Source organism: Triticum dicoccoides, chromosome 3B (assembly GCF_002162155.2).
Source record: "Triticum dicoccoides isolate Atlit2015 ecotype Zavitan chromosome 3B, WEW_v2.0, whole genome shotgun sequence".
NCBI lineage: Eukaryota > Viridiplantae > Streptophyta > Magnoliopsida > Poales > Poaceae > Triticum > Triticum dicoccoides.
Genome location: NC_041385.1, coordinates 568,715,423 through 568,732,365, shown reverse-complemented (window position 1 = coordinate 568,732,365; position 16,943 = coordinate 568,715,423). Strand labels below are relative to the sequence as shown.

At 46.7% G+C, this 16,943-nt stretch overlaps 1 protein-coding gene across 1 annotated transcript; it reads left to right on the top strand.

Annotated features, from left to right (window-relative positions):
- The first annotated feature begins 5,388 nt into the window (after positions 1-5,388).
- LOC119277133 (F-box protein At5g46170-like) lies at positions 5,389-10,113 on the top strand. The gene is made up of 2 exons (XM_037558361.1): positions 5,389-6,921; positions 9,720-10,113. The coding sequence occupies exon 1, from the start codon at positions 5,686-5,688 to the stop codon at positions 6,892-6,894; it is 1,209 nt and encodes a 402-aa protein (XP_037414258.1). The 5' UTR covers positions 5,389-5,685; the 3' UTR covers positions 6,895-6,921; positions 9,720-10,113.
- The last annotated feature ends 6,830 nt before the right edge of the window (positions 10,114-16,943 follow it).

Below are 16,943 nucleotides of genomic sequence, written 5' to 3'. Positions count from 1 at the left end.
AGGGTAGTTCTGCTTCAGTGACCGTTCCCTCATTACAGAAGCACTTAGTCTCGGGTTTGGGTTCAACCTTGGGTTTCTTCACTTGAGAAGCAACTGATTTTCCATTTCATGAAGTACCCCTTCTTGCCCTTGCCCTTCTTGAAACTAGTGGTTTCACTAACCATCAACAATTGATGCTCCTTCTTGATTTCTACTTTTGCTTTGTCAAACATCGTGAATATTTCAAGGATCATCATATTTATCCCTAATATGTTATAGTTCATCACGAAGCTCTAGTAGCTTGGTGGCAATGTCTTTGGAGAAACATCACTATCTCATATGGAAGATTAACTCCCACTCGATTCAAGTGATTGTTGTACCCACACAATCTGAGTACAAGCTCAACGATTGAGCTTTTTTCCCTTAGTTTGTAGGCCAAGAAGCTCGTCGGAGGTCTTATACCTCTTGACGTGGGCACGAGCCTGAAATCCCAATTTCAGCTCTTGGAACATCCCCTATGTTCTGTGACATTTCAAAATCGTCTTCGGTGCCTCAATTCTAAACCGTTTAACATTACTGAACTATCACGTAGTCATCAAAACGTGTATGTCAGATGTTCGCAACATCCACAGATGACGTTCGAGGTTCAGCACACCGAGCGGTGCATTAAGGACATAAGCCTTCTACGCAGCAATGAGGACAATCCTCACTTTACGGACCTAGTCCGTATAATTGCTACTATCAACTTTCAACTAAATTTTCTCTAGGAACATATCTAAAACAGTAGAACTAAAATGCAAGCTACGACATAATTTGCAAAGACCTTTTGACTATGTTCAGGATAATTAAGTTCATCTAATGAACTCCCACTCAGATAGACATCCCTCTAGTCATTTAAGTGATACATGATCCGAGTCAACTAGGCCATGTCCGATCATCACGTGAGACGGACTAGTCATCATCGGTGAACATCTTCATGTTGATCGTATCTACTATAAGACTCATGTTCGACCTTTCGGTCTCTTGTGTCCCGAGGCCATGTCTGTACATGCTAGGCTTGTCAAGTCAACCTAAGTGTTTCACGTGTGTAAATCTGGCTACACCCGTTGTATGTGAACGTTAGAATCTATCACACCTGATCATCACGTGGTGCTTCGAAACAACGAACTTTCGCAACGGTGCACAGTTAGGGGGAACACTTTCTTGAAATTATTATGAGGGATCATCTTATTTACTACCGTCGTTCTAAGCAAATAAGATGCATAAACATGATAAACATCACATGCAATCAAAAAAGTGACATGATATGGCCAATATCATTTTGCTCCTTCTGATCTCCATCTTCGGGGCTCCATGATCATCATCGTCACCGGCATGACACCATGATCTCCATCATCGTGTCTCCATGAAGTTGTGTCGCCAACTATTACTTCTACTACTATGGCTAACGGTTTAGCAATGAACTAAAGTAATTACATGGCGTTATTCAGTGACACGCAGGTCATACAATAAATAAAGACAACTCCTATGGCTCTTGCCGGTTGTCATACTCATCGACATGCAAGTCGTGATTCCTATTACAAGAATATGATTCACCTCATACATCACATATATTTCATTCATCACATCCTTCTTGACCATATCACATCACACGGCATATGCTGCAAAAACAAGTTAGACGTCCTCTAATTGTTGTTTGCATGTTTTACGTGGCTGCTATGGGTTTCTAGCAAGAACGTTTCTTACCTACGCAAAAGCCACAACATGATATGCCAATTGCTATTTACCCTTCATAAGGACCCTTTTCCTCGAATCCGATCCGACTAAAGTGGGAGAGACTGGCACCCGCTAGCCACCTTATGCAACAAGTGCATGTTAGTCGGTGGAACCTGTCTCACGTAAGTGTACGTGTAAGGTCGGTCCGGGCCGCTTCATCCCACAATACCGTCGAAACAAGATAGGACCAGTAACGGTAAGCATATTGAACAAAATCAACGCCCACAACAACTTGTGTTCTACTCGTGCATAGAATCTACGCAATAGACCTAGCTCATGATGCCACTCTTGGGGAACGTAGCAGAAATTCAAAATTTTCTACGCATCACCAAGATCTATCTATGGAGAGACTAGCAACGAGAGAGAGGGGAGTGTATATACATACCCTTGTAGATTGCTATGCGGAAGCGTTACAAGAACGCGGTCGGTGGAGTCGTACATGAAGCGATTTAGATCGCGGCCGAATCCGATCTAAGCACCGAAGAACGGTGCCTCCGTGTTCAACACACGTGCAACCCGGTGACGTCTCCCGTGCCTTGATCCAGCAAGGGAAGAGGAAGAGGTTGGGGAAGACTCCGTCCAGCAGCAGCACGACGGCGTGGTGGTGGTGGAGGAGCGCGGTACTCCAGTAGGGCTTCGCCAAGCACTACGAGAGACGAGGAGGGAGAGAGGTAGGGCTGCGCCTTGGGAGAGAGAGACTCATCTTTATGGCAGCCCCAAACCCCCACTATATATAGGGGAAAGGGAGGGGCTGCGCCCCCACCTAGGTTTCCACCCCTAGGGGTGGCGGCCAGCCCTAGATCCCATCTAGGGGGGCGGCCAAGGGGGAGAGAGGGGGGGCGCACCACTAGGTGGGCCTTAGGCCCATCTGAGCCTAGGGTTTCCCCCCTTTCCCTTCTCTCTTCACCTTGGGCCCTGGTGGGGGGCGCACCAGCCCACTTGGGGCTGGTCCCCTCCCACACTTGGCCCACGCAGCCCTCTGGGGCCGGTGGCCCCACCTGATGGACCCTCGAGACCCTCCAGTGGTCCCGGTACGTTACCGATAGCACCCGAAACTTTTTCGGTGACCAAAATAGGACTTCCCAAATATAAACCTTTACCGCCGGACCATTCCGGAACTCCTCGTGACGTCCGAGATCTCATCCGGGACTCCGAACAACATTCGGTAACCACGTATATCTATTCCCTATAACCCTAGCGTCATCGAACCTTAAGTGTGTAGACCCTACGGGTTCGGAAACCATGCAGACATGACCGAGACAACTTTCCGGCCAATAACCAATAGCGGGATCTGGATACCCATGTTGGCTCCCACATGTTTCACGATGATATCATCGGATGAACCACGATGTCAAGGATTCAATCAATCCCGTATACAATTCCCTTTGTCTACTGGTATAGTACTTGCCCGAGATTCGATCGTCGGTATCCCGATACCTTGTTCAATCTCGTTACCGGCAAGTCTCTTTACTCGTTCCGTAACACATCATCCAGCGATCAACTCCTTGATCACATTGTGCACATTATGATGATGTCCTATCGAGTGGGCCTAGAGATACCTCTCCGTCACACAGAGTGACAAATCCCAGTCTCGATTCGTGCCAACCCAACAGACACTTTCAGAGATGCCCATAGTGCACCTTTATAGCCACCCAGTTACGTTGTGACGTTTGGTACACCCAAAGCATTCCTACGGTAACCATCTGTTGATCAACGAGCTAGTCAACTAGAGGCTCACTAGGGACATGTTGTGGTCTATGTATTCACACATGTATTGCGGTTTCCGGTCAATACAATTATAGCATGAATAATAGACAATTATCATGAACAAGGAAATACAACAATAACCATTTTATTATTGCCTCTAGGGCATATTTCCAACACTATTTGTAATATCAGAAAAAGAGAGCAATAACCCGTCCGTTCACTCACTTTACTTCATGCCACGCCATGCAACACGCGTCGTGTTTCATGAATCGAGTTTGAGTTTCGACTAATGTTATGCGCCTTGCTGGAAGAACTAAATTTTTGCTCCACAATGCACTGCCTTGTTCTGGGTGTATGTGTCAATACCCGAGCTCATTGTTGGCACACTTTCTACCCTCAAGAGTTCTTTCACCATGTGTCAGTTATATCTCTTCACCCTCCCACCACGTCCTGTCTTTGTAGAGGAGAGACGCTATGCAGAGCGAAGAACACATAATAGACCACAGTAAACACACACGTTCCGAGTTCTTCTGTGCTGAGTTGCTTCTTCGACCACCTCATCCTGACAATTGGGTGCACAGTCATCGGGAGAGCAGGCCTTCGAAACGTGTCCCTTGAGAACCTGCACCTAGGAGAGGGGTGATAAGGTTTTTGGGAGCGTCTCAACGGGACTTCTCGCTCAACTTTGACTACATCATCGACATAGATGTGTTTCTAATCGTCATGATTTGTCATGTCAGCACTCCTGTGTTGATGCCAGTCCTGATTAAGCCTAACAAAAAACTGCCCAAATTCCAGACACAAAACTCATTAATTAGTTTGTAATTAGCTTATCGTAGTTGTAAAATTAACACTACGTTTGTAGCCAACCCGTAAACCCTCCCCCCGTCCGGAAATATTTGTCGGAGGAATGGATGTATCTAGACGTATTTTAGTTTTAGATACATCCATTTTTATCCATTTCCGCGACAAGTAATTTCGGACGGAGGGAGTAGTATATATATCTTGCAATAAAAATACAAAAGGAAAATAATAGCTGCTCGTGGGGATTCCTAACATGCGTGTTGTTGGGTCGCCGTCGCGTTGCGTCACAGGAGTGCACAACAGCCTAACACCATGGATGCAAGCTGTATATCATTCCAAGAAAGCCGAAACACACTCAAGATCAAACTAACGCACTTGATTAGCGTATGGAATAAAATCCACCCCGCTGCCTCGCTTGACGCCGAAGCTTCCATCGATCTCCCCGTACGACCGACCAGCCACGCTCCCGGCCAGCTAGCCCAGGCACAGTAACAGGCACGTTGCCCGCCCTGCCGTGCAGCGGGGACGACGATCGGGGGCCGAAGCGGCGGCGTCAGTTCCGCGGCCAGATTCCTCGCGTGCCCGCTGCTGCAGCCTGGCTCCCACCACTCGCACAGCGCATCTGTCAGTAAGCTCCTCGATCCATATATCGAGCTGTTTCTTCTGACAACACCTCCGCTTCTTCGCTTTGTTTAATCGTCATTATCATCGCAGGTCGCCGCTAAGATCCCGTTCCCATCGATCGCCCCAAAACACCTGAGAATGAGTTATTACGGAGCCATTTACGTCCGCACGTACGGTCGATCTGATCCGTCCATTTATCCAGGATCGGACGGCTCCGGAGGCCCCTGCGACGGGCCATCGGTCCCGGTCTCCATCAGCCGGCCGCGGGGTTGTTCCTTGCACGGCACCGCGGGCGGCGCGGCGCGAGGTCAACAACCATGGAAACGTCATGATCCCATCCCCCCATTGGCATTGGCATTGGCATTGGGTTGCCGTCAGAATTTTGGTGCGAGAGCGACGGGTTGAGCCACCAAATCTATCTATCTCCATTCTCCAAGGTCAGTCAGGCGTCGCCCCAGGCGAGTCCAAACGCCCGCACCACAAAGACACCACGGTGGGGTGGGGTGGTGGGGTGATCCCCATTACCTCCGCGATCAGCGGTCGAGCCCGACACCTGACGCGTCGTCGCCCGCACCCACCACCCAAGGGCCAAGGAGAGGGCAGGGGGATACCCAACCCAAAACCAAGACCAAGTGCCCGACCTCGCCTCACGCGCAGCCGCCGTGCCGTGCCCCGTGCCGACTACTCGTTCGCTCGCTCGCTTCCACCAGAAATCCCCCAACCCGCGGCTGACTCACTCCCGTCTCCCCCCGGATCCCGATCTGCGCTGCCGGCTGGCTTGGCTGGGCGGGGGCGATGGAGGAAGGGCGCGAGGGATGGCCGAGCGCGGCGGCCGCGGCGGGGGAGGCGGTGGGGGTGGAGGAGGGGGAGGAGGACCAGTTCGACCGCCTGCCCGACGCGGTGCTCCTGGACGTATTCAACCGCATCGGCGACGTCAAGGCGCTCGGCCGCTGCGCGCTCGTCTCGCGCCGCTTCCACGACCTCGTCCCGCTCGTTGACTCCGTCTTCGTCCGCGTCGACTGCGTCATTCCCGACGAGCCGGCCCCCTCCTCGGCCGGCTCCCCGCAGGCCGCCGCCCCGTCTAGGGGCCGGGGCGCGCTCGCCCACATCGCGCGCCTCGTGCTCGGCGGCATCGTCAGGCCCATCCAGGCGCTCGGCCAGATCCTCTCCCCCACCCTGGCCATCGTCTCCCGCCGCTCCGTGGCCCCTCCGCCCGCCTCGCCGCCTCCGCCCGCCGGGGACATCTCCCACCACTCGCCCTCCGAGGTCCTCCGCTCCTTCAAGGAGCTACGCAGCCTCCGCATCGAGCTGCCCACCGGCGAGCTCGGCATTGACGACGGCGTGCTCCTCAAGTGGAAGGCCGACTTTGGGTCCACCCTCGGCAGCTGCGTTATCCTCGGCGCATCCTCTGTGTCGTCCAAGCCGCTGCAGCCACCAATGTCGTCCCCTGATGCCGCAGACAGCGAGGGTACTTCTCTCGATGACAACAGGGAGCCTGAAGAATTGGCGAGCATCCCCGAGTCGCTTCATACGAATGGGGGCCTTAAGCTCCGCGTCGTCTGGACCATCAGCTCGCTGATTGCTGCATCGGCTCGGCATTACTTGCTGCAGCCAATCATCGCCGATCATGAAATGCTTGATAGCTTGAACCTAACGGATGCTGACGGGCAGGGTGTGCTCACTATGGACAAGAGTCAGCTACAGGAGCTGCGAGTGCGGCCTGTGTCGGTTTCTGGCAACTCACACCGCACGCTCATGCCAGCGCTCATTATGAGACTTTGGTATGCTCCGCATATTGAACTTCCCGGGGGAGTACTGCTGAAGGGCGCCACGCTGGTGGCGATCAGACCAAGTGACGATGTGCTGAGGGAGGGGGGAGGGGTTGAGGCTGCTGGTCCGGCAGGAGCTAGCTGGATCTCAGATGCCTTTGAGGAGCCATATCGAACAGCGGCAAAGGTGCTTTTCAAGCGGCGGACATACAGCCTTGAAATGAACTCGTTCTGAGCTTCACAGAGGTTAACTTTCTAGGAGGTAATTTATCACTTCACATGATTATTGCACATCATTACTGTCAAATATTGATAGTAGCATTGCAGTATCCGGAAGGAATCAATGCAGTTTCCTTAAGTGGAACTACCTTTTTTTTTTCTTGCCAAAATCGAAGTGCATAGAGTGAAACCTAGATTCGCGCATATTTTATCATTATCTCTAAAGTTTGCCACCTATGCCCGGAAGCGTATATGCTGTTCTGGATTTATTCAATAATAAAGGATTGGGGTGTATATAAGCAAAATTATTGATTTTTGGCTCATTGGTTTTCTTCTTGTTCGTGAGCGTTATGAAACACGTGGCAAGGTTTTCTATGCCCCCAATTCTGAAGGCTCGGTAGTGAGTTATTGAATCTAACACTGGCAAATTTTGTATCATTCTTATTGTTATTAATATTACTAATGCCCAATTTGTAGTTTTGTACTAAGTATTACAACTGGCACCAATGTTTTGCTTCTCCACAGTTTGGAAGGTTCCAAGTGCCTGATTGGCATAACCATAACTATGGGTATTATGCAAACATAACTTGCTTTATGGTGAGCATAACTTGATATGCTTAGTTTGTTCTCCTTAATCAACAGAGAGTAATGGTAATGGGCACGGTCACAGACTCATGGTTTGGGTGATCAGGGTTTCCGGGTGCATATGTTTTGCATACGTATTTTGGTTAGTGTACTAACAGGAAAGGATTTAATGTTTATATAATATTTATTTTTACTGCCATTCTGTTGGTTTGCTGGACCATGCACTGATATGGCTCATTTGCGACTTTTGGCATGGTAAAGGCACAATATATGAGTTCTTTTCGAAGTCAAGGTTGTTGAATTGGTCTTACTACAGCTATTCGGATGTCTGTTTTAGTTCCTTTCTGTTCCTGCTGGCATGTTTGCTGCGATGCAATTTCTCGAGTATTAGGCAGGTGGTTACTGGGAATCAACAATCTTTTATGGTTTTTGGAGGTCATGTTATGATTAGATAGGAGAGAAAATAATGCTCGCGCAGTCTTGTCATCTTTACGGGACTTTTGGTTCCCAGCCGATGTTTGCCACTCCTAACTTTAGGCACGCCGCGCACTACATATATAGTCCATGTTTGGTTTGCACCGCAACTGTGTAAAGATGGCAATCGGATCAGGCTTTGTCGGGGCAACCTTCACCAGACCCGTGCGTGAACCCATCATCTGGTCCAGCGCCTATGCATGACCCTATCCATGTATCTTTAATGGCACTCATGTCGCAACCTGACTGGTCACCCAAACCGATTGGGCACCCACCGGTTTTTTAGTATTTTTCTTAATTTTTACTTCATGCCCAATACTTGGTGCCATGCACTTCTGAACAGATGATTGTTGGTTCTTCTTCTAGTCTCATATAGTAATATATCTGCAGAGCTCCACCTCCTGTGTGCTTGATTAGGCGAGGTGGTACTAAAGCAGTTAGCCAGCTGCATATTTTGCTTGCTGTTGTGCATGCAAAGCACATGCACACGCTAGCTTTGGAGGCCCAACTGGCCAACGCCTTGCTCCGTTGAAGCTACTTAGGTAGCATTTAGTTCATTTATGGGTTTATCTCTTTCGAGCAACCCAACTGGCCAACCTGTTGCTCTGTTGAAGCTACTTAGGTAGCATTTAGTTCATTTATGGGTTGATCTCTTTCGAGCAATAATCAAAGCAAGATAGATGCATTTTACCCTAAAACAAATCTTTCACCAAAATGTCCACATGTCATTTAAAATTAAAATAAAATATTTAAGCGCTAATATTAATCGGGTGACCCATGGGTAACCCACGGGCACACACTCGTAGTCATGCCCTACCCACTACTAATCGGGTTACCCATGGATACAACCCATGGGGAAAGAGCACATTGCATACCCTACCCATTCGGGGCGGTTGCCCACAGGCAGCCATAACCATGGGCCCAATTGCCATCTTTATGACTGTGGCTTGCCGCACTTAAATACTCCTATGGCCCATGTCATAGGTTCAACATTTGGCCAAGCTTTGCCACACTTCTTGCTAACTTTTTGCTTAGCCACAATTCGTAGCAAGTCATGCTAGTGGTGTATGTTCGCTAGAATTTTAGGACCATACAGTATAGTGGCCCCTGTGCAAGTCTGCCCATTTATGGCCAGAATGGAGAATGACTACTTAAATGATGGATCCTCTTGCATGTTATGGGTCTACAATGGAGAACAATTCACAATGGATGCTTAATTTAGTACCCAGAATTGTTTTACTTCATAAATATACAGAGAAAGCTTATGGCGGGTTGATGCAAGACTCTAAAGGAGAGTATTATAGAAGTTTGTGGTATAGCCTAGTCTGTAAAGGAGAATTCTCTAGAAATTTTTTATATGGCTTACACTCTGAACTTGAAGGATACATTTTGTCTCATTGAATGTTTATTGGATGACACAAAGGATTTGAAATGGGTGTGGCGCTTTCTTAGCACTTGTGCACTCAACTGTAAAAGAAGATGAAGATTTGACTTTTAGAAGGGGCCAACAATGCTTTTCCCCAATCATACTTCCTTTTTTGCAACTCGTTATTTATGTCATATATAGTTTCTTTACTATTGAAATCAACCATTGCATATTTACAATTAATAGCACTGATATCCGTTGCATTTCTTGCGTATATGTTCTTTTACCAGACTATGAAGCATTGGAGATAATTATTAAAAATGTGCCTCTGTCCGTTGCATTTTTCCATTTTTTATGATTTATTATAGCTGATCCATTGAAATGTTTCACTGAAATAATTTTCACTCTACTTGCAGGATGATGGGATGCCCTTCAGGCGTATCAGCGTTTGCAGTAGTGGTGGACCTGACGCATATGCAGATTATATACACCCTGCTTGTGCTGGGCTTTTCAGCAATGTGGAACGGAATGTCTCTTCTACAGCAAAAATACCCTGAAGTGAAGCCTCTAGATGCTAGGTTGGTTGGCCATTGTTGACTATCCGCCTATTGGACATATTGGATCGAGTAGCATCCCTTTTTCACTGTTACTCTGCTAGTTCTATACCAAATCATAGGCTGAAACATTCTGTCATTTCCAGACACATTTTAGCTGTGCTGTGGCATATGTGACTCAAACGGTTGAACCTTTGTGTGTATCAGACTAGTAATGTTTCTAGATTGAACTTTTTACTACAGAACAGATGCATAATTATCTATGTCTATACCATAATCATTCGATCAATCCAGACTGTCCGACCGGATTTTTTAACCGACGAGGAGATAAGTAGGGAATTTTCTTCCAAATAATTTCACTCTACTTTGATGTTTTAGTTCTGTCGTACTCCTTTGTTTCATTTACAGCATGCATTGTTGCTTTGTTACGCATGCTTGCATTATTGCATATGTGTGAATACTTTGTGTCGTACTCCTTATTGCAGTGAAGATGATCCAGGCAAAAGAGGTGGATAGATCAATCTATGCATTGCTTATCAAGGAGATTAGATATCTTATGACTATTCGTGAATCATGTATTACTCATATCGTTCGTAGCCAAAATAAGGTTAGTGATAGTTTAGCTCAGTTTGCTCGTTTAGAAGGTAGAACCATGACTTGGATCGGTTCTTGGTTGCTACGGAATTAGCTACGATTGACTGTATGAACTTCTCGAGTTGAGTAATACATTTTTCACCCGCAAAAAAAAAAAAACTTTGTGTGTGATACATTACCCCTCCACCCAGTTGAAGCATGAAAAGTTCCGCTTCTGTTCGAAACTGAGTGGCTGAATTCTTTGCCAGAGTTTAAAACCTGTGGTCATTGGTGAGTAATTCATCTGCATGAGGCCATTTGTGCCTCAAAAGTTCAAAAAAGAAAAAACATGACAGAAGATACACCTGCGGCACGGTAACTGGCGAATAACGTCATGATTTTGCATGTCTCGAATAACAAGATATTTTAACCACGGTAACTGTCCAATAACATCATTTCAGCATAGTTCAGGAAAAAAGGCGTAAGGCATGCAGGCAGTTGCTCTTCGAATTGACTCGACGAGATATCACTCATTGTTCCATGGACCTAGTTGTATTTTTTTTTACCTCTAGTGCCATAATTGATGAATGAATAGATTGGAAATTTCTCTTGCAAAAATTAAATTAAATCACTCACTGGTGCTAGCCCGCAAATCCAAACAAGAATGAGCTTTGGCTTCCATGACACATGAGAGATTTTTTGTTTCTTTTGAGACAAAACACTTGACCACTTGGTCTGGGCTTAAAAAGTTACGAAGCCCGGGCCAGGACCAGGACGGTCCAGCACCGCATCGACCACAACACGTCCACATCTCACCTTAAAAAATTGTCTCAAAAAAAATATCTCATCCTAAAAAAAGGGTCTGGATAACTGCCACACGTGTGGTGTATCGGGTGGTTGTACCGCACGCCTCGTGTGGCATGGATAAGAACCCGCTTGTACGACCGCGTCCGGGCGCGCAAAGGCACAGTCCGCACGTCCGGTGTGTGGCAAACCCGCCCGCACGTCCGGGCCAGACAACCCCGCTGCCCGCACGACCCAGCCGTCCCGGCCTCCCATCGATCCCGAGTCCCAACTGCCGCCATCGTCTCCCACCTCTCGAACCCCTACCTTCATCGCCGGCCTTCTCTGGTTGCCATGGCAACCAGAGCAGATCCGTAGGGCCTTCCCACCGCTAACCACACCCCAACCCTCCCCCCACCCCACCCCCCGCCCCTCACTCCAACCCCGCCCTCCAAAGACGACCAGCTAAAAGCAGGTGAATCTCCGATCTCCTACTGCTTCTCATCCTTCTGGGCAGAAAATTGCAAATTTACCGGCGAAGGTTGCGACTGGATCCACGCTATCAGGGTAAAACACTACATGGTTTTGTGTGTCTTCGTATTTGCCAAGCAGAATACACCAGATCTTCCATGTACTACGCTAGAGTTAAGCTTAAGTTCTCAGTTCGCTTGGTGCAAGTAGTTGGTAATGAATGGATGCATAGGAATCCCTAAAAAAAGGGAGAGAAATGAGAAATTTGGAATAAAGGGGGTGGGAAAATTAATTGCCACTTGTGTCTAACGTCAGTTGCCATCTATCGTTGTTGTTAACTGCCACCATGTTAACCTATTGCTTGCCATCCTATTGTAGTGGTTGTTGCCATCGAATCGAAAGGATAGCTAGCACCCAGATTTTAGAAAAGATAGTGGGTCTGCATGTCCTACTTGCCATGATTTTGTTGGTGCCTACGCATGAAAATGTGATAACACTGACGTGTTATCTTCTACGTGCAAGCAGCAGAAGAATACATTCTTTGTGGATTGTTGATGCGTTCTTGTTCATGCAGTGATTGAGAACACATTGGCAGAAACAAGACGCGGAAAGAATGAATCACAAAGATGGCGCTGATCCTTGGGTTTCTCAAAGGCCAGAAACGCCCCCTTGGGATGCAGCAGAGTACAGTCAACTCATTTCTGCAGGACCGTTGCTGCCACTACTAGAACAGTACGCAGGCATTGGTATGATGCATGATAACAAAGAAAAGAGCATTTGCCATGTTCGCGAGATGAAGATGACATTCTACTTATGTCCTACACTGTCATTTTTCGCAGGTTCTTATGACCAAAACACACTCAGGGAGGCACCATGGAAAGTTCAGTCACAGGGCACTAACACTGACAAATATACGGGCAGCCAACTTCAACTAGCTAATGTGGCAAATCAAGGTAACACATACGAAAAAGAAATATACTAGTGTGGACATGAAAAATAAACTTGCAAAGGATGGCAAAAGACTCACGAGTTATGTCGGGAAAAAAATGCAGAACCTTCATGCAGCACGTGGCATCAAGCGGCACCCATGTACCTGCCATCGATGTCATACACAAATGAGTCCATAAAAAGTGAAGTTGCGGACGGTGAATTAGCAGAAGGAGCATAGTTGACAACTGCAGTTGCCATGACTGGACAACTACAATTGCCATGACTAAAAAACTGCAGTTGCCATCCCTGGACAACTGCAGTTGCCATCCCTGGACAACTATAGTTGCCATGACTGAACAACTGCAGTTGCCATGCCAGGACAACTACAGTTGCCATTGCCTGGACAATTGTAGTTGCCATGCCTGGACAACTGTAGTTGCCATGCCAGGACAAACTGCAGTTGCCATGCCAGGACAAATTGCAGTTGCCATGCATTGACCAACTACTACCATAAATACATGTTATTACGGTGGTGCTACCCCGGTAAACGTCTCATGGCAAGCTTCACAGGTTGCAGATAGAGCACGTTAATTTGGTGTGACAGACCACACAAGATGGGCACATGCAACACAACAAGGTAAGGAAATTTGAACCACAAAAGAGCACTATATTTTTTTTGTGGGAATAGCATGTGAGGAAAAGAAGATTTGTAGCAGTGATGGTGGACAAAATCAAACAGAAAACGCTAACAAGCGGTTGTGTGCAATGAGTCATATATTGTCTTCGGGAATTGCCAATTGCTAAAAGCATGTGTGCAACACTAATGGTTGATCGCATTTGCTTAGTGAGCTCAAGCCTAGAATACAAAGTTTTGATGCTAGAACACACTGGTTGCCATGTATTGGCAGCAGTGCCATGTATGTAGGACTGCAGCTGCCATGCATATAGAATCCAAGTTTTCGTACTGAAAGGAGCTGGTTGCCATGCATTGGCAACGGTAGTTGCCATGTTTGTTGGACTGTAGCTGCCATGAATGGAGAACTACAGTTGCCATGATGTCCACATGCAGACTCACGGCTTGCTGTTTGAATGGTGTCATGCCAAATCACTTGAAGTTGATGTACTCCGTTACGATAAACATGTCATTCAAGCAAAATCTTACGCTCGTACCTATTTTTTATTATAGGGCCTTCAACTACAATGAACAGCGGCGCGGGGACATCTACTGCAGGGAGCTCTGAGCGCACAGAAGATGCGTTCCACCAGCCATCCAATAATCATGCCGCAAACAATACCGAGTCAGAGTCGGAAATGGCAATCATTCCAGCAATGCCGACAAGCACCCCTTTGAACACAAGCAGTGGCAGCACTCAAGTAGTTGAAACTGCCGCCGATACTGAAGTGAATGATGAAAGTGATGACGAAGCACAAGGGGATGAAGATGGTGGGCAATCAGAGATCGTGGTACCTCAGCCACTATACGTTGGGCAGAGATTTGAATCGTTCGCAGAAGCAAATGAATTCTACCAGACATATGCAAAGTTCCATGGGTTTGCGGTCAACACCGAATACCATAGGAAAATTAAGAAAACTAACGAATATAGCAGAGGTGATATGAGGTGCCACAAGGCACGAAGGAACAAGAAGGGGAAAGGTGTTGCGCCTGTCATTCTGGAATGAAAAAGAGGTATCATTCTCAAGATGGAATGCCCTGTCCGGTGTAAGCTAAATGTAGATAGAGCACAGTGGGTGGTCACTGAATATTTTGACGAGCACAACCACAAACTCATAAAGAAGTTCGACCTGGTAAAATTTCTGACCGCCCATAGAGGATTCACCCCCCTCGAGAAGAAATTCATAAAGCTGCTACATGATTGTAAGATCGGTCCATCAAGAATGGTCCAGATACTATCACTCATCCACAGCAAAAAAGGGACTTTGAGTAGCATGCCCTACATACCAGCTGACGTCACAAATCTAAAGGCAAAGTACCATAGAGAGAGCAAGTTGGCTGACATAGAGGCCACAATGGCCTACTTCAATGAGAAAGCGAAGGAAGATCCAGATTTCTTCTATAGGATAAGATTGGACGATGAGGACCGTGTCAGGAACATGTATTGGGTGGATGGTGCTGCAAGAAGAGCCTACAAACATTTCCGAGATTGCATTTCATTCGACGCGACGTATCTCACTAATATGTACAAGATGCCATGCGCTCCATTCATAGGAATAAATAACCACAATCAGTCGTTGCAGTTCGGATGCGGGCTCGTTTGGAACGAAGACACGGATGGGTACGTTTGGCTGTTCAAGACCTTCTTGGAGTGCATGGAAGGACTTGCTCCGATGAACATAATAACAGACCAGAATTTTAGCATGCGTGCAGGCCTAGAGGAGGTCTTTCCGTTGGCAGTGCACAGGCACTGCAGGTGGCACATTATAAAGAAGGCTGAGGAGACGCTAGGACCATTCTTTGCTGACCGTCCAGAGCTGCACAAGGCATTCGAGCTGTGCGTGGACCATAGCTTGACGGTGGAGGAGTTTGAAAGGAGCTGGATAGCCATGATTGAAACATATCAAGTCCAAGACAACGAGACTCATGGTAGCCTGTGGGAGAAGCGAATGTACTGGGTGCCGGCCTACTTCATGCAGTGCTTCTTCCTGTTTCTGCAGACTACGCATCGCAGCGAGGGGTTCAATGCTATTTTGAAGTGGTACGTGAGCCCTGGCAACTCATTGCTACAGTTTGCCAAGCAATACACAACTTTGCAACAAAAAATACTGGGATCTGAGCTACAGCAAGAAGCGAACACCGCGCTAAAGCAGCCAAAATTGCTAACATATTTACCGATGGAGAGGCAAATGAGCAAGATATACACCAACAAGATATTTAACAAGTAAATTAGTTGTGTTGCAATCTTATTTGCACAAGCATGAAGGCAGTAGGTGCCATATAGAATGCAATGCACTTGAAAAAGCTTATTTGGAAATGATGATTCTTCAAAAGTAGTCATTGAGTACGGAGTAACCATGATATGTAGATGCCATGTTTAATGAATTACTGTTTGCCATGTTTACAGAACTGCAATTGCCATGTTTAATGAACTACTGTTTGCCATGTTTGCTCAACTACAGTTGCCATGTTCAATGAAATGCAGTTGTCATGTTTAATGCACTGTACTTCCATTGGGCATGTTGGTATGGAAATGCCAATGCCAATTGAAAATGTTATGCAGTTGCCATGTTCAATGAAATGCAGTTGCCATGTTTACTGAAATGCAATTGCCATGTTTACTGAAATGCAGTTGCCATGTTTACGCAACTGCAGTTGCCATGTTTAATGAAACGCAATTGCCATGTTTAATGCAACGTACTTCCATTGGTTATGTTGGTATGGAAATGACAATGCCAGTTGAAAATGTTATGCAGTTGCCATGTCTAATGTACTGCAGGTTCCATCTTTATTGTACTGCAGTTGCCATGTTTAATGTACTATATTTGCCATGTTTAATGTACTATATTTGCCATGTTCAATGTACTATATTTGCCATGTTCAAACGAAATGTACTTCTATTGGCCACGACAACATAAGGTGCTACAAAAAAGAGCACATGATAGTTTAACAAAAACACACAAAACTTGCAGATTCCAGGAAGAAATAAAGCATGCCAACATGTTCACGACTTTTCAGGTTGACGAACATACGATCAAGGTGTGTTCTATTTTGGGCATGTCAGATTCAGAACCTGAAGACCCGGAAACTACTTCGTGAAAGCCTCGATAGGCCAAGGCGAATACTACTGCCAATGCTACAAGTTTGAATGGGACGGCATTGTGTGCTGTCACATACTAAAAGTAATGGACATGAACGCGGTGACACGGATGCCCCGCCATTTCATAAGGCGGCGATGGACTTGGGACGCTGACGACGCGTTGGCGCCGCAGACAACAAACGCAGTTTTGACTGTGCATGACGAGAGACCGGAGTCAACCATGGAAGCCGTGAGGCACGTTGTGTTGACAAAGAACTATGCTGAGCTAATTGATGAAGCGTGCAAGAGTGATGAGACAGTGAGAGTGTAGGATCGAAAGTATGTCTAGAGGGGGGGGGGGTGATTAGACTACTTGACCAAATAAAAACTTATCCTTTTCCCAATTTTAGTCTTTGGCAGATTTTAGCTATCTTAGCACAAGTCAAGTAATCTTAACACAATTCAAGCAAGCATGCAAAGAGTATATGAGCAGCAGAAAGTAAAGCATGCAACTTGCAAGAATGTAAAGGGAAGGGTTTGGAGAATTCAAACGCAATTGGAGACACGGATGTTTTTG